Source organism: Rhinolophus sinicus, chromosome 17, assembly GCF_057876585.1.
Source record: "Rhinolophus sinicus isolate RSI-liver-muscle chromosome 17, RSI-T2T, whole genome shotgun sequence".
NCBI classification, from domain to species: Eukaryota; Metazoa; Chordata; class Mammalia; order Chiroptera; family Rhinolophidae; genus Rhinolophus; species Rhinolophus sinicus.
In genome coordinates this window covers 190036923-190058763 of record NC_142517.1, presented here as the reverse complement: position 1 = coordinate 190058763, position 21841 = coordinate 190036923, and the positions used below count along the sequence as shown (strand labels likewise).

The following is a 21841-nucleotide window of genomic DNA, read 5'->3' as shown; positions in this document are numbered from 1 at the left end:
GAATGAAGGCCCTTGAATGTGTAACTTCTTAAGTTGCCTTCCTAAAAAGGCAGCAGCATCCACAGTTCACATTAGGGTTCACCCTTGGTGTTTTACATTCTGTGGGTTTTGACAGATGTATAATGACATGTATCCATCATTGTGCAGCAACAAGGTTAGTCAAATATGCATAGGGTAATCTTCAGAATGCTTCCATCCTCATGAAACTAGTTCCCATCCTAACCTAATCTGTGAGAGATTGTGTGCTATACTGGATGGAGAACATAAAGTGAGTCTACAGGGACAAGGCTAATCCAACCTGCTCAGAAGCGCTGCCACACAGTTCCTTAGTACTAAGAGGCCTTATTTACTTGGAGACAGAGAAAAACGTCACTCCATACCCGTGTCAAACCCAGCTAATAAATGCCTCATCATCTTCAAAATTTTCAAAACATGTGTTGTCTAGATCTCACTCAAGATTCACTGAATATCTCTGATATTTCTGTTTATGCTGGTATGAGGCACATGTAAGAACTGTAAGGTTTCCCTTGTTATTCTCAAATCTGGCTGTTCAAAAGAAGCACCAAGAAAGCTTAACAACAGCAACAAAAAAGTAAACAAACACAAAAATGAACATTACTGATTTTAGTTCAGGAGACTCTAATTTAGTAGATCTGGGGTGGAGGTAGAGGTGACCTAGAAATCTATAATTTTAAAATTCTGCCTAGGGATGTCCCTTCGGTCACTGTTTTCTTTTCTAAGAATTTGCTGAATGAGTAGCGAAGAGGCAAGGCAGAAACTAGCTGACAAGCAGAGTTGAGATCCTGGCAATTTCACTGTGATGGAGAAACAAAATTGAAGTTTCTGATCCATCAAGAACGAAGGGCTCTAGGACATATCTAAGACTCTCACTGGGAACCTCAAATGGCTTCATACTAAGAGGTATGTGTATAGGGAGTGGCAGAACTAGAAAAAGTACAAATCAAGTCAGCTTAGTTCCTGATTGTATTGAGGTGACCTTTGCTGTCTGTCAGAGGACAGGGTGAATCATCTCTGGAGGGAGAGAACATCATCTGGAGCCTCTATAATTCTACAATGTTTAAAAAATTAACAAAATGTTTTAGAGTAGTTTTAGGTTCAAAGCAAAATTAAACAGAAGGTACAGAGAGTTCTCATATACTCCCTGCCCCAACACATGTATAACCTCTATTATCAACATCACCACCAGAATGGTACATTGGTTATAATCGATGAGCCTGTACTGACACATCATTATCACCCAAAGTCCACAGATCACATTAGGGTTCACCCTTGGTGTTTTACATTCTGTGGGTTTTGACGGATGTATAATGACATGTATCCATCATCATGCTTCTATAATTTTTCAACCATCATGTTTAGTAGTCAATGAAATGGCTAGGCACATAAAGGAGCAGGACCAAGAGAAGGCAATAGATTCATGCACTGGAGTTATCAGTCATGGACTTTCAAGTATCTATGATCAATTATGATCAACGTGGGAATTCAAAAATATTTTAACTGAATGATAATGAACATATGATATATCAAATCTTGTGTGGTACAACTAAGGCTGTTTCTAGATACCATTTATAGTTTTAAATGAATATGTTAGCAAAGTTGTTGAAAATCAATTATCTAGGTATCTATATCAAAAAGTGAAGGAAAGAAAACAAATTAAACTCAAAGAAAGTAGAAGGAACTAATAAAGATAATAGCAGAAATTAATGAAACAAAAATCAAACATTCCAAAACAACAAAACCAAAAGCTGGTTTTTTGCCTAATAATAATAAAAACAAACAAACAACCAAAAAAAAAAAAAAAAAAGAGAGAAAAAAGACATAACTTACCAGTTTCAGAAAGGATAAAGGCACATTGATGTAGATACTACAGAATTTAAAATAACCCCAGAGGACATAATTGGCAATTAAGAGAATATTATAAATACCTTTTTTTGCTAATAAATGTGAATATTTGGATTAAATTAACAAACTCATAGGGAGAAATCAATTTATCAAACTTCTCCCAGAAGAAATAGAGAATCTGAATGGTCTTAATCACATTATATATATTGAATTTGTAATTAAAAACCTTCTTACTAAGAAAATTTTAGGTCTAAAAGATTTTATCAGCGATTTCTTCTAAATATTTAAAGTCTGTTTCATTGTTAAGTGTTTAAACACACTTCCAGAATATTTGTGTGTAGAACACTACACAGAAAACTAAAAAGCGTTATTGAGGGGAATTTAAGAGGTCTTAAATAAGTGGAGGGACATAAACTCATGGAGAGATTGATCATTTTATAGATCTGAAGACAAACATAATAAAGATTTCAGTTCCTCAATTTTAAAGAATCTTTACATTCAAGGCTGCTTTGGAAGCTTTTTATGGAAAACGACAATGTGATTCTAAGTGGAAATGAATCTAGCCAAGAATAAATTAGGCCATCCAGAAGAAGAGTCAAGTTGGAGGACTTACACCTACACTTATATGAGCAAAAGAAACAGACACAACAGAGTACATACTAGAATAAGATGCTAATTTATATGCATTTCAAAAATTACTCTATGGTGTTAGCAGTTATAATTATGGTTACTGATGGGGGAGGGTAGTGACTGCTAGATGTCCTGTGTATGGCTTCTCAGGTGTTGATACGGTTCTTCTCCACCTGGTAGTGGCTACTCATATGTGTTCACTTCGTGAAAATTTATTGAGTTGTACACATGCTTTTTTCTGCATCCTTTCACTATGTATGTTTGACTTCACTAAAAAGTTTGCTTTAAAAACTGCCTCAGAGAGTCCCCAAATGAACCAGTTCTGGGACCACTTCCATAGTGAAGGCACTTTGTGAAGCGTCAGACAATAGCCAGCCCTTATCTGACCCTATAAGGAAGTCAGATTAAAATCAGAGGAGATCATGACAGCACCCTGCCAATTGTGGATCTGATGTTATGCTTCCTTACCTTTGTCTTTCTTTTTTCATGCACACTTAAACCTTGAGCTTTAATCAATGACTGGAGTTTCCTTGGGATCCCCTACTGACTGCCCTCTGGATAGTCCTTTGAGGTGTGACCATCATCATCTTAGAATCTGCATGTCCTGGTTTACAGTGTGATATAATACAGACTCAAAACTGACACCATGACCTTGCTCTCAGCATTGCTGACAATGTATATAAAACTACCATGATGCCTTGCCTGTGTCACGCAAGCTACCTTGATCACCAGTCTGGCCTAACTTCCCATGGTTTTCCCTGACTTATGGTGACCCCAAAGCCAGCCATCACAAAGGACCCTTGGTCTTAGTTAAGCTTAAAAGGAATATCATTTAGCAGAATATCAATCATAGTGAGTATTGAAAGGTTCAGCTGAAATATTAGCCTCTGGTTTCTCTTGGAGACTAAACTGCATTCGTGGTTTTAGTATAATCTTTTGTTCTCCCCCTATAGCTCTTTCCCAATGCCAAAAGAAATTGACCTCAGGGCTTTTTCTGAGGTTTCTACTTACATGAAGCCACGACATGTTCCTGTGATAGTTTTCCTCTGTGCCGGCAGTACTCATTCCTTCTGGCTCAATGCTGGGCTCGCTTGCACTCCAAGGACTCCCTTCTTCAAAAGAAAAATACCAAGAAAGGTTGTATTGTTTGTCCTCCATTGTTTGAACACATTGGTATGGTATAGTTCTCCATGCTTTTGAATCCTAGGGCAGACTACTATTGCCCCGTGGGTTTCAGAGCATAACACTGATTTTAATGGAGGAATATTAATAGGAGCTGTTCCCTTCATCACCAGCTGAACTGGCAATTACAAAGACATTTATGATCTCTGTTATGGTGGCTTCCATTTTGAGACATGGGAGCAGAGAAAAGACAGAGTCAAGTCCTTGAATTGCTGAGATGAGCGATTTAATGGTTGTGTGCCCAAATCCATTCCAGACTGCCCAGACCTTGCAGGTACAGGTAAGTAGGGACACCAACCAACCTGCAGTGGCCACACTGAGTACTACTGCCTCGATGACTGCTGTGACTGACTATGGCTAGTGCTACTGTTCCTAATATCACCTGTCTTTGTTATCAAAGCTGCTTCAAAGATGGGCAGGTGCCTGGGAAAATGAAGGGAATTTGGACCAATAGTGTCTAATCATGGACTAAAAAAGTTTCCTCTCTATGGGAAAGTATAAAGGAGACATCTCTCAGGAATTCACTACTTAGTATACGAGACAATAAAACTTTGTCCTCAAATCTAAAAGCTTTTCTGGGTCTTTTCTATGACAAACCCATGCTCTAGCTGGCTATTTTGAATTAACTGGTCAGGCTAAATTGACCAATTCAAATAATTAATTGAAATAAAAATTTTCCCCAAACTAACTGATGATAATTGCTAATGCTTCAGACCTATAACAAAAGAAATCCCACGGTTTTTTCTATTGTCTCCTTAAAAAATAAGGTGAATCTTAAGTAATGCATAAATTAGCTATTTTCAAAGTTGAGGGTGGGTAAGTTTAGAAATATTTCCTATTTTAAACTCACTTTGATGAGATATACTTAGCTTCTATTTCGGCAGAATTGATTGATAATTCACCCACATTTCCTGACTGACTTCTGAAACAAGATACCTGGAAAAGAGAGTTTTCTCTTTTGCTTCTCATACGGAGACTGAATGGCAAGGAAAATGTGCTTTAAATTTTACTTAGTTAAATTCTAGGCATCTGGTGTGTCTTAGCTGCATGCCTGTTTAATCTTTTTCTTGTCTATTAAGATGATATCCAGAGTCCACAGGACTAACACATTTTGGGATTCAGAGTCTCTTTGGATCCTATAGTGACAATCTACAACTCTTACACTTTGGTTGTATACAGAACTTACTCTAAGGTATTTAATATTCTTTATAATCATCCCCTAATTTATTTTTAGAGCATCCCTTCAGAGTAGGCAAGGAGTAAATAGAATTATTCCCATTGGATAATTGGAGGAAACAAATTCCCGAGACACTAACTGACTTGCTGAAGGTCACTAATTGTCAGGTCTATGTGATATTTCTTCTCTAATATTCTGGCTGCTTTGACTGTAAGATAAAGACTTTAAAATATAGAGGACCTTCAGTTTGCTCTCTGCAAGGGAATACCTACGGTTTGCTTTAAAGGTCCTGATCAGAAAAACGGATACACAGACATCCGGATTTCAAGAAAAACGTCCTTGTCATTAAAGCGTTTTCTTTCCCACAAGTATACTCTGTATCCTCGCTGCTAAAGCTGCGGTCCTTGAACTAGCAACACCAGCTACACCAGGAAGCTTGTTAAAAACCTAGACTCTCAGGCTCCCAGCCCAGATCTGCTGAATCAGAATCTGCATTTTGACAAGACTCCCAGGTGACCCATGTGCACACTAAGGTCTGAGTATGGTTTTCATACTGAAAGAATGGTCCTACCTATGGTTCTGCCCTCCATCTTTTGATGCTAAGAAAATGGAATTTAGCTGTTTAGGATTTGGGCCCTGTCTTCCTACCCCCCACGTCCCTGCACACCCCACTCCTCTATGTTACCTAGGTCAGTGACAGTGTCCCTGCTCTGGCACAGCTGCAGCTCCTCAGCCTCAGACTCTGAGTCCTGCCGTGATAACTTGCTGCTCTTTAAGCTGCCGACCCGGCGAATGCTGGACAAGGAACCCCCCTTCTTCACCTGGAAACTGCGGGTTCCTTTAATCTGGAGCAGGCGGGAACCTCCTATCCTGATCTTCCTGCTGGGAACTGTATTAAAAGAATAAAATAGGGCTTTTTCCCCCTTAGTTTTCCCCAGCCAGTGTTAGATCCAAACTCTCCCCAATTTGTCCCTGAACAGCCTCCTCTCTGTTGGCTGGCATGGGCAGCGTGTCTGGACAAGGAGCTTCTCCCAAGCCCCCAGTCAGGTGGCTTTGTTAGGCAGGCAGGAGGCTGGGTCCACCAGGAAGGGCTGGTGCAGCTTCTTTCTCGGACACATAGCTCATCGGTGCTGGGAACAACCTGCTCTCTTTCTGGCCCAGGGTTCACAAGCATGAGTGTGCCCTTGCATTATGCAGGACTGTGAGTACATTTACGTAACATTATTGCTTGATTCAACAGAACCAGAAACCATGTGTTTTTGTTTTTCTTTTGAAATGGGACTTGCACAGTTACGTAAACCCCTTCATGTAAACCCCTTCATTTTGGAATACCTCATTAAGAAATAAAAACAAGACGCGCTTCTCTCTCCAACTGTCAGCAGTGGGTTCCGCTCAGCTCCTCAGCAAAGGCACTAAAGGATCTGTTTTCACTGGGGTGCTTTGGGTGAACATGAGTGTGAAATGGTTCCATTTTCAATGCACCTAGTGTTTTCATAGCATCCTCCTCTCAGTCAAAAGTCTGGGTGAGATGTGAGTCCAAATGTTGCAACACCCTGAGCCAACCTTACAGTCTATATGTACCAAGAAGAACATGCATTATTCATCTTTAGTGTTCTGGAAGAAACAGTCATCAGTGAGGAAAATAAAAGGGTAAAAAAAACATGTTTAAACTTGAAACCTACTTTTTTATTTTCTTTTTAATCATCAAAATCATCTTTATTTCCCATAGTCATAGACACACCTCTTTGCTTTTCTTTTGAAGATTTAGTGTTGTCACACATGGATTTTGCAGTGTGGGATAAAGAAAGCTTTCAGAGCTTAAAGTCATTATAGAGAAAGGGTCATTTTTGTACGTTTTTCCTTCTTAAGACACGAACAAGATTTCACACTAATTATTTAAGGCATAGCTATTAATATTTTTTAAAGTCCCCATCAGGAAGATTGCATTTTAGTCTTTGGTTTCTCACTCACAGGACAGTTTGCATATGAGTCTCATAGACCTTGAACAGCTCTATACAATGTTAATTAAATGCATACTTTGAATGCCATATAAAGGAGCACAGAAGAATTTCTGTTGAATAGTGTGAAATATTTAATCTCTGATTTACTCTTGTAATTAAGAAAGACTAAAATCATCACCACTCAACTGGCAAAGACCTCATGGAGCTCACTGAACACATATGGACAGACGTTCACATCCATAAAAATTCTTGCAGCACAGTTGGATCAATTGCATTAAGACTATAGACCATAATACCCTATTTTAATTATAGCACAAAACTCAACCACTCTATTTTTCAATATTATTTTTAGGCTTAATTGAGACTTTATAACCTACTTGACATACACTTGAAATAGAACATAATTATCATTTTTATGACTACAAATACAATTTCATGCGAAGGTAGATTGGCAAGTAGAGAAAAAGATTAGAGAGATATCTTTTTTTAAGTTTTATGGAGGCATTCTTTGCCTGATTTCATGATACCTTTCAGCCTACAACTGCAGCAAAACAACCCCAAGTTAATGTGATCTGAAAGAAATTTAGAGAACCTGTTCTACCACCAAAGATAATTGGAGACAGCACTGAAAAATTAGTGTTCAGAATTATGGCATTGGTTATTTACAAAGGACACAGCAGTTAAAATTCAGATTTGGTATTGTACATGAAAAATATCAGTTGAGATTTTACAGCCTTGAATTTTAGCTTTCATCTCCATGACAACGAGAAGTAGCATGAAAGTGAAACAAATTCATCTAAATTAGACAATCATCTCATTTTCCCTTTTCTCTCACCCCACATTATATCCATTAGCCAATCCTGATGGCTCCACTTCAAAATTTTATAGGGTTTTGAAAGACCCATCATCTATTCCCTGGACTCATGTGACTACCTAACTGCTCCCCCTTACTCCCACTCCCATAGCTCAACTCATCTTTTAAATCATAAACATACATGTTATATCACTTATCTGGTCAAAACCTGCCAACAACTCTCAGACACACTTAAAATATAATTGACTCTATTTATTTGCCTACAGACCCTAATTGTTTGCCTTCTGCTTACCTGTCTAACCCCCATCCCCCACCACTCTTTCCCATCTCATTCTGTTGCAACCATGTCAGCCTTTTTGCCCTTCTTTCAATGCTCCCCAAGTTCATTCCTGCATCGGAGCCATGTTCTCACTGTTGTCTCTGTTTGGAAGACTCCTCCCTCAGTCCTTCGCATGACTAGCTCCTTCACATCGTGTACGTCTCGGCTCAGTGTCACTGTGGGGTCGGTCTCTGACTACACTTCCATTCCAGGTCACTAGCGAGTCTCTGACTCTAATTTGTTTTTCTTCACATTACTTATCTCCACTTAAAATTCCAGTATTTAATGTTATTCACTATTATGCTATTAAATATTAGCTAATATAAACTAAAATACATGTGGGAAAATTTTCCTGTTTATGGCTGTATTCTGAGAACCTGTAATAGTGCCAGGCATACTGGAGGTGCTCAATAGATGACTGTTGAATGATCAGACATGTCTTGTATTCTGGAATATCAGTCTTAGTTTGTATGTGGAATATGGGTAAACTGATTTAACAGACCCTGCTTGGAGGTTTTAGGCAGACATTTTTAGTTCTAAGGATTATTTTACATTAGGTTTCCTTGGTAGAATCTGAATTATTGCCAGGTTGTTTATTTCAAGAACTGATATTTTTCGCTTTTATAAAATACAGATCATGCAACATTTTAAATAACATATTTATCATCTAAGTTAGCAGGGTCCCCATGGTCCCCATTTTCACACTAGCTTCAGCAACTGATACCTGCTTATTAAATGGACTAAGGAATATTTAGGAAACTTCAGGAGGATTTTTGCGAACTGCTAAAGGATATTTTAAGGATATGTTCTTATTTTATTCATAGGTTCAGTTCTGTGCTCTTTACTTATTAAACAACTTTCATATATTAACATAGCCATTCTATGAGTAAAAAACATAATAAGCATCTGTGTCTTTGAGAGACAAATTGCTCTTTAAGAACAATTTACATAAATTATAATCATGAAATTAAAGTCTTTTAAGAAATAATTTCATACTTTACTTTTTTAAATGGTGTAGAAGTTCTCTACTCAAGTTTAATCACATCGGTATTAGGAATTTTTATTTGAGCTACTTTAAATAATAATTAGCATAATAATTTTGAATAGGCAAAAAAGAAAATCCCCCTGGGAAATCTTTAAAACATGGAAGTTTCTCATCACATGCAGTTATTCTTGTTTGCAGAAAGAATATTTGGAAAAAAATATTGACTTGGTACTTCTTCATAAACAGAAATTGCTAAGACTTGGCTATAAAATATTTGGTTCACCATAAGTTCAATACAATAAATGATTGTAATGATTATTTGCATTTTAAAAAATATCAGGACAACAATCTAATCTTGAAATATTAAAATAATTTCCCAATGTATATCTATTCCTTGTAAGATTTTAAATATTTTAAAGATTTTTAATTCTTTTATGTCTTCTCTATCTAGAGCTGTTCATCTCAAGAATCATTCATTCATTAAATTATCAAACATTTATGGAGTCATTATCTATAGGACACTAGAAAATACATAAATGCATAAAATCATCTTCACTCCTTTTACGAATGTGCTGATGTTCTTTTAATTGAAAGTCATTGGAAAGGCATTGATAAGCAATGGAACGTAAGAAATAGCAAAATCATATAGAGAAGTTAATAGTTTGAAGGAGCTTTTAGAAAGCAATTTAAAACTTTGCAATCATATTTGGAATTATTTCTAATTTATATGTTCATGACATTAAAAAAACAATGACAACAATGTATCATATAATAGGTGCACAATAAATGAGTTTGTTTTACTTGCATTTTCTCATTTAAATCTTTCAACATCACAATGTGGTAGATGTTATTAACATAATTATATAGAGGAAAAAGAAACTGACTTAGAAGGTAAGTAACTTGGACAAGGTCACACAGCTAGTTACTATATTTCACCATTTTAAGATGCACATTTTCTCACATTTTAACATATCTGAAATTGAGATTTGTCTTACAATTGATGACATCTTAAGATCACTAGTGCCAAGTGACAGTGGTGACACATTTGTTATTGCTTCTGTCCATGTAAACATCTAAAGCATCAGCAACAACCTTTACAGAATGGGCACCAGTGTTTTTTAACTTAACTCTAAGAAGCCAAAGGGTAGTTCGACGGAGGAGTGGTGAGTTGGCAAGTCAGATGTGTTTGGGAACATTCCTGAAGCAGGAATAGGAGGTAAGCTAGCTTCATACGGTTGCATGTTTCCTTAAATAACTAGCACTAATGGCTTTACTTCTTTTATAGATTAATTTTTAAAAAATGATATATACTAACATTCTAATGACACAGAGAACATTACCATATAGAAAAACATGGACATTGATAATTCTGAGTTGAAAAGTGATTAAGAATTTTGAACTCTAAATTGAAGATAGTTTAGAAAAACTTTAACCAGTTAATTTATACTTTCTCTTTCTTTGGCTGCACAGGAATGGCATATACTGATAATAAAAATTTACATCTAATTAAGCCTGGAAGTCCTCTTAATAAGAACGAAATACAAATTAACTGATAAAGTATTACGTAAGAGCTGAGTTGGGAGTATTTTTCCTTTCTTATTAGTATATCATCTTACACCTGATGGCATCTTAGATTCAGTGGGACATGGAGAGTTGCTGAGCTGGCATTAGAGCCGGGCTTCTCTGACTGCAGAGTCATCTCCTAACTAGCATGGTTTCCTACCTCATTGAACGGATACAGTCTGTATGGAGCCAGCAATCTTGGACTTCTCTGGGCGCACAAATCTGTAGATTAGATCCCAGACCAAATAACCTACGAGAAACCCTATAACATGAAATAACCCTTGCTTTTCCATACCTTTTTTCTCCTCAACACCAGCATCTGATTTGAGGGTGTGGCTACTACTGTGGAGGGAATCTTTTGAGTCTTCATTTTCGTCCAGGACCCCAGCAAAGCTGATCTTCCTCTCATATCTGTGTCGGTCCAAGTCAGGATCCAAACGAAGTCTGCAGCTCTCCAAGTCCTGAAATGTCAGTGAGGAGTCAGTGAATGCTGGCATCTCCTCAGGGCGGCAATGGTCTTGTGGCAAACCTTCCTGTTTTGAACTACACAGAACTGCATTTCAACAGCCCAATTCTCCTTATCTAATGCAAATTCTAGATTGCGGCCATAAAAAATGTCTTAAAATAAAAATCTTCCTTAACTCATAGTTTTTCCCTTTTCCTCACCTGCTTCACCTTCCAAAAGCACAGACCTTATTCCAAATCCAGAACTAGCTTCCTCACCTTCTAATTCTTTGTTCACAATTTTAACTGAAATTGGTATTTATCTATTTAGTAAATAATCATGCATTGAGTGCACTGAGTATGAATGTATTAGTACTGGGGGCTAAATAAGAAATGATTTTTGTCCTAAAGGAAGTCAGAATCCCTAGACAGAGACTGAGAAGGCAAACGACTGATAAATTCCAAGGCAGAGAGACAGAGTAAGGGCTTAGAAACCATGCTTGGAGGCTGTGGTTGGCAGAATGACAACCCTCCAGAGGTGTCCATGCCTCAGTCCCTGGAACCTGGTGAATATGTTACTTTACATGGGCAGTAGGGACTTTCTACATGTGATTAAGGTTGAGGACATTGAAATGGAGAATTACCAGGGATTACCAGGTAGGCCTCACCTAATCACACAAAGCTTTGAAAGTGGAGAGATTTTCCAGGCTGTGGTCAGAGGAAGATAAATGAAAGAAGAGAGATGCTACATTACTGGTTTTGACAATGGGGGAAGAGGCCATGAGCCATGGAATGTGGGTGGCCTCTAGAAGATGGAAAAAGGGCAAGGAAACAGAGTTTTCCCTAGAGCCTCTGAGCTTCCCTAAAGTTCAGCCTTGGCAAATACCTTGATTTAGTGCGGTGAGGCCTGTGCCAGACTTCTGATCTCCAGAACTATAATATGTTTGTGCTGTTTTAAACAACTAAAATTGTGGTAGTCTGCTACAGCAGAAATAGAAAGTGAATACAGAGTTGATATTGGAGTTAAGTTTGAGGATTAAGTGAAATTTGCTCGCAAACAAGTGGGGAAAGGAAGTTCAGGTTTAGGCCCGTGTGTGAGGGTCAGAGGCTCAAAGCCGAATAATACACTGGTAGAAGTTCTCACTCCCTTTTAGGAGGACCTCAGTACAGGGGGTTCCATTGCACTCTGCTTATGAATAGAATGATCCCATACCCTAAATCAGCCTTGAGGAGTAAAGTATTTAGTAAGAGTTTGGCCTGTGAGGCCCCAGACTGAAAATTTGACCAGTTCTGTGAATGGAGATGTGTTCAGGCTGAAGATCATATTTAACTACTAATCTTGAAAACACTTTTGGAGGATCTAATAAATAATAATATACATAAAATGCCAACTTTATTTTTATGCAGCATCTTTTTCTAATCATAATGTAATATACCTTGTGATTCAAGTAGATATGGAAAATAAAAATAATTTTAAATGCTCAGTTTGTACCAAGATAAAACTCTTGTGCTTTTCATTGTTATTAATAAATGAATTTTAGACTCTATGTATTGTTTTCTTCCTTTCCCTTTGGATTAAGAATAGACGTTACAATTTGGTACTCAGAAAATTATATCACATCTAGAAAAATAAAGGAACTATATGGAATCTATTTAACAGTGTCAAAAAATATTCTAGGATGTAATTACCTCTCTGAAATTAATCCCTTTTAGGAAAAAAAAACACCTAATCTACTTTATTTTGGCTGCCCACTTTAATTAGATAAATTTCTTAGTTGGGACAAAATGTAATAATATAACAATTCTGATTTTCAAAAGTAGTTATATCTTCCAATTTCTTGTTTTACCTACTGGTCAAAAATCCCACTTATCTTTCAAAGCTACATTCAAATGTTACTTCCTCCAAGAAGGTTCTTCAGATTTTTCCTGTCCCTTCTTTGGTCAACAATGGCCCTCTGCTCCTTTCTTAGGGCCACTCTTATATTGCGCTTCAGGAAATAGTTTTATATGTTAATTCCCCTGTTAAAATATATTCATCTCTGCATCTCCTCACCCCCACTCCTGCAACTATCACACCACCTTGTTTATAGTCTTATTCTCAATAAATATTCATCAATTTAGTCTTGATATATATGAATTGTGTTTTGCTTCTGATTTTTTTAAATTTTAGGAACATTTGGAATTCAGCAGTATATATTTTTTAAATTATTTTTTTAATTTCAGGTGTAGAAAACAATGTAATAGTTAGACATTTACACCTCTCACAAAGTGATAGCCCCTGCCGATATACTATCCTTCTGACATCACATATAGCTATTACAATTTCATTGACTATATTCCCTATGCTGTACTCCACATCCCCGGACTATATATGTATATACATATATATATATATATATATATATATATATATATATATATGTAATTATAGTTGATATTCAATATTATTCAACTTCAGCTTCAGGTGTATAGAGCAATGGTCAGGCATCTACAGTCTATGAAGTGGTCTCCCTAACAAGTCTAGTGCCCATCTGACACCCTAAATAATCTTTACAACATTACTGATTATACTCCCCAAACTGTATTTTATATTCCCATGGCTATATTGTGACTACTAATTTGTACTTTCTAATCCCTTTACCTTCTTCCTCATCCCCACCCCCCTCCTATCTAGCAATCATCAGTTTTTTCTCTATACCTCTGAGTCTATTTCTGTATAGTTTGCTAATTTATTCTGTTCTTTAGATTCTACATATAAGTGAGATCATACGGTATTTGTCTTTTATCGTCTGACTTATTTCACTTAGCACAATATTCTCTAGGTCTATCCATGTTGTTACAAATGGTAAGATCTCATTCTTCTTTATGGCCGAATAATACTCCATTGTATAAATGTACCACAGTATAATCTTTATAACCCAACTCGTTACAACCTGTTGGTGCAGTTGGTACAGTTTCTAGCACAGTCTTGTACAAAAACATGCAATATGTTGTTTTCCCTAATGAATGAATGTAGATGTACAGAGACTTCCTTACTGCTTTTTTCTTTATTATGAACTCATCTGTGCTTTGAATAGGAATTATTTGTTTAATTCCATGTTGTTTGGTCATTGGTTATTGGTTTCACTGTTTCAACTGGGAAATATTTAAACAGACTAGCAGTTTTACAAACAAAATTCTTTAAAAAATATTTACTGTTCTCAAGTTTGGAAGTTAATATTAAGAGAAAAATCTGATTGTTATGTTTTTTTTATTTTATAAATCTTGTAAAAATGCTGCTTTTTCTTTTCTTTGACATTATTTATTTATGTGGTTTATGAAAATCATGACTAAAAATGCTACCAGAAGTTGTTTAGGGGGTAAAAAAAAGAGCTCATTAATTAAGTTACATCTAAAGATCTAGCTGGGAAAAAATTAAGTTGGCAAAAATGTATTTTTAGCACATTATAATACTTTTTGATATCATGTTTTCTTTTTCTTTTATCTTCATTCCCCACCAATGAAGTGAGTGGCCTCCTGGGATTTCCTGACCCTATCTAAAAAATAACTTAGGTTAAACAAATTAAGTTTTAATTATTGTATTTAAGATTCTTTTGCTTCCTTCACCCCTTTTTGCATGTAAATGGCCTTTTTCAAACAAATATTTCATATTTCAGCTTTAAAAATAGCCTTACGGTAATTCTGTCAGAAAGACATTTTGTTTTTCTTGGTATAAAGTGTATGTTCCTAATCTCCCATCTTCAAGCTTCAGACTCTTTATAGAATATTTATAGCTTTTAATGTGATTATTTTACTATGTTATTCTTTTATTATTTTGTGTATTAGGATAGCTATTTATTTTTACTATCATTAAAAACATTACTGAATTAATAAAACAGACCAAAGATTTATAAATACCCTTGCAGCAAGTGTTTTAAACGTTTAGAATATTTCATTTTGATGGTATTTATGCTTAGCCTGCTAGATTAGCTATTTAGTACAATTTTTCAAAAAATTTCAAGCATCTGCAGCTTCTGTACTGGTAAAACAGTTTCATGATACTCACTATTAGTTCTATAATAGGTTAGACTATGACTTGACTTTTTTTTATTTTTATTTTTTATCATCAACTATAGTTAAGTAGATTAGACATGAGGAAAAGCTTCTTTCCAATTTATTTTATAAAGGTCACATCTCAACACAATACAGAAGCCTACACTTGACAATGAAAATCCTAATGTAATGAATAAAAGATTTCTGAGACCTTATTAAAAAGAAGTTAAAACTTTCCTCTCATTGATTGAATGACTACAGGCTCTGTTTAGCTTAATTTCTTGGCATTTCCTACTAGTTTGCCAGTTGGTTATACAGTCATTTTTAAAAGATTTGGTTAATTAAAAAAATTAATTTGTTACAACAATAAGGGCCATTAAACTATAGCCTTATAGAGTTGAAAGGGAAAACAAAAATAACTGAGTCAAACTTTAATATTCTTATTTTTTTTAAATCACAATGGATCAAAATGGTGACCAATACAAACCAGAAAACTTAAAAATAGATACACTACTGTTCTTTTATGAAGATGTCAGTATCACTAGAATGTTGACAGGATAACAGTGACAGATTCCAAAAGATCAGATATTTTATCACACTGGACTTTGAACATATGTGTTGAGTGGTGGTCGTGATTTGATTTTATAGAGTAGCCTGAATATAATAGTGAAGGTAACAATTCAGAAAAGTAAAGGCCCAGGTTAATATGAAATTAAATAAGAGCAGTAGGAAAAACTTCTTTTTTCAATATCCAAATGATGCAGTTTCACATTCCAAATGTGAAACTCTTTAAAACAATGTGTTTTCTCTTTAAAATATATATTTCACCGTACATGTTTCCAACTTGAAAATATCCATTTTATGTTTTAGAGTGTGAGGAAACGGGCTTTCCAGACATTGGAAAACCAGAGGGAGAGGCACTCCTCAGGGATACCAGAGAACAAATTCTTTTGGCCCCATCAGGATTAGGGTATGGCCTTGTTCATGCTGAGTTTGGTTTAAAAACGCAGAAGATCTGGTGGATTGTAAAATTCACTTAAATGAAAGCACACAGACTGCTAGTGTAACCATTTTTCTGGTAGAATAGTGTAAACCTTGAGTCCAAAAAAAAAGGAAGAACTTGTCTAGTTCCTCAGCTCTGGCTTGATGATGCCTATGATGAAAGAACCACTGGAAACTTGGTGCTTTTTAGAGAATTAAGGGCCAAGTTAAATCAGGTCTGAGGTGTGTCCCTGTTCCATACGCTCTGTGAGGACTAGTGTTTTTAACAGAGCAGTGTTTTTATGCTCTGTTAAACAAGTCAGGCCCTGATGGTACAAGAGTGTGTAAATGTATATGTATGTGTGTGTATGTGTGTGTGTGTGTGTGTGTGTCCGTGTTTCTGTGTGTGTGTATGCGTGTGCGTGACTGTGTATTTCTGTGAGTGTGTGTGTGTCTTTTTGAAATGCTGTAGGAAGAAAATATATGTTTGTGGATGTTTACATGCTAGATGCTTCAAAAAATCTTTTTTGCCCATAACTTAAAAGAGAAAACTAATGGAAAGCACATTTCTATATGGATTTATGAGCAGCTAGCATACAAAAAATCTTTCAGAAATTTCTGGAAAATGCTGGCCATAAAACTCCTCATAGTTAGTAGAGTAAAGGAATCTACACATTCTTAGACACACGTAGCATATGTGACAGTGATCATGAAACATTTTATCCAGCCATGCTATTTTTAGTGATTTCAAAGTCAACTTTAGAGTTATTTTTTAAAAGAGGAAAGAGATTTTATTTTTATATATGAAAAAACTCTTGGTTGAATTTTAAATAACATGATACCTTTGGCCATTGTGCATCTGAAGAAATTGTGAATATTCAAAACCTAGCCACATGTCTGACCTCTTCAAGTAGCGTGATTATTAACACGCGTGCTTTACTTACCACCAGAGGCTCAGTGCGTGGTCTGGGCAAGCATGAGAAGGTCTCTCGCAGGAAGGTGGTAATCTCCAGGAGAAGCTGGCACGCTGCCATCTTCAAGGCAAAGGGGCAGCCACATTTAGAAGGGTTCACAGTACCTGTGGAATGAAAGAGTTCTTTCATAAGTAAACAAACCAATAAAAAATTCAGAGAGGTGCGGTTTGATGGACATAGCTACACATGTGTAAAATCAAATCGCATATGAGAACGTTACCTAAACATGTCTGAAATGAAAGTGCATATGAGAATGTTACCTATACATGTTTAATTTACCTATTCCCTTTAGCATAATCTGTGCATTACTACAGACCTCTCTCTTCTTCCATTTTGTAATACTATAACAAGTATTAAAATGGCAATCAATAAGAACTACACTATTCTCCACACAGCCTTATAGAGTTATAAAACACAGCTCCACTAAGCTAGAAAGCCTTTTAATGAACACTGAAATGGGAAAGCAGTCTTGCAAGATTTTCACATTGGTATTCAATCAGACTTAGACTGTGAACTAGATCTTAAACTATAAAAATCTTGTTGGTTCATTTTATGAGAGACATCTCTCTTGATGTTCTGAGAGCAGTGAAGTTGTTTCAGTTCCAGTCCAGATGTGTTTTTGCAGGCTAGAGAAGGCATATTTAATCACCTATACCATCCAGTTATAAAAGTTAGCCTGTCATATTAAGGTATAGCTACAATAGAAGTATGCAAATATTCTCCTTTGTTCTAAAGAATACTGGTCTTTGAATGAGTAAAACATTGCATCCATCATAGATCAAGTGATGAATTTTTCTCTAAAGGCAGATAATGGCCAAGTGGACACTATAGAGACTTTTTAAATTCTCAGGATTAGTTCTCAGATACATGTCATCACAAATCATGCTGAAATATATTGATTACTTATCAGTATTCAGAAAGAAGAGCAAAACCTACAGAGTTCTGTCTCTCATAAAAGAAAGAAAAGAGTTGTCTATTTCGAATGAATCAAGTCACCAGGCAAACAATATTACATACCAACATTCCTAAAAATATCTCTAAAATATGTTCCATGTATTAGGCTTTCCTAATTAAATAGAATATATACTTCATGGTTTATATTGATACTAGGTAGAAAGCATGGTCTTTCTGAAAATATCTGGCTATTGCTTCCTCATGAAAATCATTATTTTTCTCTGCATAGGTGGACACTGCCTCTTATTAAGAATGGAGGAAACAAACTCCTCTAGAATTTCCAGACTGATATTTGTTTGCACCATAATTATCTTTTAAATGCAAGATGAGTTATGCATTGACTTGAGCATAGAATTAAACCAGACATTCCAATCATATGTTCGATGGAAGCTGTATGATTCTCTAGAAATTGCCTGGATGTGCAACCATTTTTCTAAAAGCAATTGAACACTAGAGAGTCATGGATCTGTCCTTTTACTCCTGAGGTGTTCATCTAGATTCTTCTTATCAGTCCTAGAGACAATGAGCTTGATCTTAGTCCGGGGTCTCTCATAACATCATCTGAAATATTCTGTTATAATGAACAAGGATTGAGTAATACACAATCTCGCTGAAAAGCTAATGTACCAGGCATAACATATTGGTAAATGGTACTTATGTGATCTCATGGAGATTCAAGATCATTTTGGTCTGTAAGGATACATCCATCTAATGTTGTTTTGGCTCTTCTCTGTTCTGAAGGACCCCTGGGGGATCCAGAGCAGGTTGGAGATGTCTTCTAGCAGGACTTCAATAGGTTCTATAATTACTGGATAATCCTTAAGTCCTTCTATAGATCAGACCCAATTCCGTGAGTCATTCTAGGATAGTCTAGACTCCTGTGAACTTGAGGGAATCTTTAGGGCAAGTTTCACCATTAGGCTGAAAGACTGACGTCAGAATTTAGTGTTTTGTCAACAGCTAAGTCAAGAAGATTTGCTCTGATTTGATAAAGCCTGAGAAAGAGCAAAATGAAAAATATTGCAAAAAAAAAACCCCACAAAACACTTTGTTATAAAAGTGGAAATGAACACAATACATTTTCTTTCATTATTATTTAGTTTTGTCTAATGTTACTTCTAGCCATCTTTTTATATTTCATGACTATAAGGATGCAGTAGATTTGGCATTACTTAACTAAGGACAATCCTTAACACATAATCAGGGAACTTGAGTTTCATACCACTAGGGAAGGTCAAGAAGAAGAAGCACCACTCTTATAATGGTCTTCATCAAATAATGATACTAATTATAATGGTCTTCATCAAATAATGATACTAATTCCATAATCATATCGGCATATTATGCTCCATAAAGGCAATGGTACACATACATACAAGCATATATAGTTTAGAACACATATATGCACAAAATGGTGCTGGAGAGGGATGTATAGGAATCTCTTTGTCTTTATTCTTCTATGATGGGACTCAATTATAATTTTAATAAGTAAGTACACTACAGAACACATTCATAATTCTAGCAATCTGAATCTTTTAATATTTCAATTTCATGTTAAGTGCTATATACTATACTCTGATTAAATATTTCAATATTTTAGTGTTTTGGGAAGATTTTCATGTTCAATTCTGTTTGGTCTTTTTTTTTTTTCAATCTCCAAAAATAATAATAAAACACAAAACCTGATCAAACCTCTTCTGGGACAATAATTTTCCACAACTAAATTTTCTGAGAGGCTTAACACTAATCTTTGTATAACAGTAAGAGTCAGAGACTACAAAGCAATGGATGTTCCACATGAACCGCAACTCTGCCCCTCTCTATAGTAGTCTTGTCTTTCTGGTTCTCGTCCTCTCTGTTGTGTGGCTTTATGCACATGCTTTACATCTATGCACAGGGAATAGGGGAAAAGGCGCAGTGGGGAGACATGGGAAGGTGGTAAGAATATGAAAAAAAGAAAGAGAAATATTAAGTGCTCCTAAAGCAGAGGTTCTTACAAGCAGGGATTCTTGTAGTAAAGGGAGTCTCCTTACTGTCATCTAAAAAGTCTTCCTCCTCATCCTCCTTTCTCAGTCTCCTCTTGGTCTCCTCGTCATAAATGAGACCCAGCAGATTGGCTGGACTCTCACTTTCGCCATGGCACAGCTCATTCAATCGGACGCCAATTGCCTACCATGGGGAGAAAAAGAATGAAACAGCACAAAGTACGTCAGACTGTAAAATAGGCTCCTAACAGAGGACATAAGCAACCAATTAATGGGAACTATTTGCAGCATAAGTCTCCTCTGTATGTCATTGTGTTGTTACCATCATGTTTCCAATGTGGAAACCCAGAGATGGAAGGCATCGATGCTATTTCCAAGGTCATTTAGTCCAAAGACTTGTAGGAGCTGGAATGATACCTTTGTATACTCATACAAAATTTCTTCCATTTATTCAGTATTTTCATTTACTTAAAGGTCATTTATCTTATAGGTCTCATCTAAGGGAGTATGCAGTCTTTAATGGATAATTTTGTTGCTACAAAAGATAAAAAGTAACAGTTCCTCAGAGTGCTTCTAATTATGCTATTTTATGAGAAAGTCACTGTCATGCTAATGAGTTTGGAGGTTGGCAAAAATTCTGGTACTGCAATTTTACTTATATCTGCTGTTTTGTATGCATTTATTGGCTTTTTTATACACTTTCTTCTCCCCTCCATTATGATCTATGAATTAATAAGAAATACTATTCTTTTGGCAGAATACCCAACATCAACATTAGAAATATGACTTTTAATAACTCAGCACATGAACACTATTGGTTTTTTAAAAGGTATTCATAGAGCCAATACTTGCGATCTGCTATTCTGAATCATCATGCACTATTGTCTGATTTACCAAAGGGAATTTTCCATAAGAAGAGATAAAATACACTACCTCTATCTAATTTCTTTTATATTCCAATTATACATTGTATTCAACAACGGAAGACACACAGGTATAGGAAGAAAAGTTAGGGCAGAAGCTAAAAAGACCACCTAACTTGGAGTTTGACAATCTAGTTACTCTGTACATTAGTCAGAACAAAATTCCAGCTAATTTTCTTTTTTCTTTCCCTATCATTCTTTCCGACTATTTAGAAATTCTGGACAACAAAGAGTCTTGTCCTAATGCTATTATTGTGGAGATCCGCTCGAAAGAAGGAGACATGCAATAGTCTGGAGTGGAGTCAACGAACTTAATAGTGAAAAGTCTATAATGATTGTTCCAGGATGTTGAAAATAAGCAATTTAAGTTAAACCCACAGTTCATAAAACTGAAAATGTTGCTAAAGAAATGAACTTGTCTGGGATAATACTAAATGTCTAAATAATAATTTAGAGCTCTTGTCTCTTCCAAGGTTAGAAAAATGCCTTAGGGACATGTTTATCGTTCCTTCATTCATCAAATATTTATTAAGTGAGGTAATGTTTTAGGTTATAAATAAAACAAAGTTGAATAAATTGTTATAGTACAACAGTACCTTTTTTTAATGTGAGCTAGTAGATTATAAACCTTCACACAGAAGAATTACAGTTTGGAAATTGGAAAGATTGGAGAGTTTGAAAGACTTACTCAAGGTTACTCAGCAAGCTATGAACTGGGATTCAAACACAGATAGGGTGTTTGATTCAATGTCTTTTGCTCTTTCCCTCAACAATCTTACAATCTATTGGGGAGGTAATAATGTACCAAATTAAACATTGAGTGATGAAAGAATTCAGTAGTTTATGAGTTCAGAAGATGGAGAGTTTAGATTTAGTTCAAAGAATCATAGAAAGTCTCTATGCTGTATATTTTAAAGAACTGGTATTTTCAGTAATGGGGAAGGGGAAGAGTAGATATTCCAAATAGAGAGTTCCAAAAGATCCATATAAACTGATGTGTTTAAAGACTAACAAATAAGCCACTTGGTTGAAGCACAGTTTTGTGAGAGGAAAT

General features: G+C 35.8%; 1 protein-coding gene across 14 annotated transcripts in view; it reads right to left on the bottom strand.

The window, feature by feature from the left end:
• The window catches only part of UNC80 (unc-80 subunit of NALCN channel complex), a 187451-nt gene that overhangs the window by 85148 nt on the left and 80462 nt on the right, over nt 1-21841 (bottom strand). For 8 of the 14 annotated variants that reach the window (XM_019726978.3, XM_019726980.3, XM_019726986.3 and 5 more), the window contains exons 24-28: nt 19877-20048; nt 16896-17029; nt 10790-10955; nt 5538-5741; nt 3505-3605 (exon numbers count right to left, since the gene is read on the bottom strand). In XM_019726978.3, the coding sequence (XP_019582537.3) occupies nt 3505-3605; nt 5538-5741; nt 10790-10955; nt 16896-17029; nt 19877-20048 (777 nt within the window). The remainder of the gene's footprint in view (nt 1-3504; nt 3606-5537; nt 5742-10789; nt 10956-16895; nt 17030-19876; nt 20049-21841) is intronic. The other 6 variants (XM_019726985.3, XM_074312544.2, XM_019726987.3 and 3 more) reach the window with 3 other exon arrangements.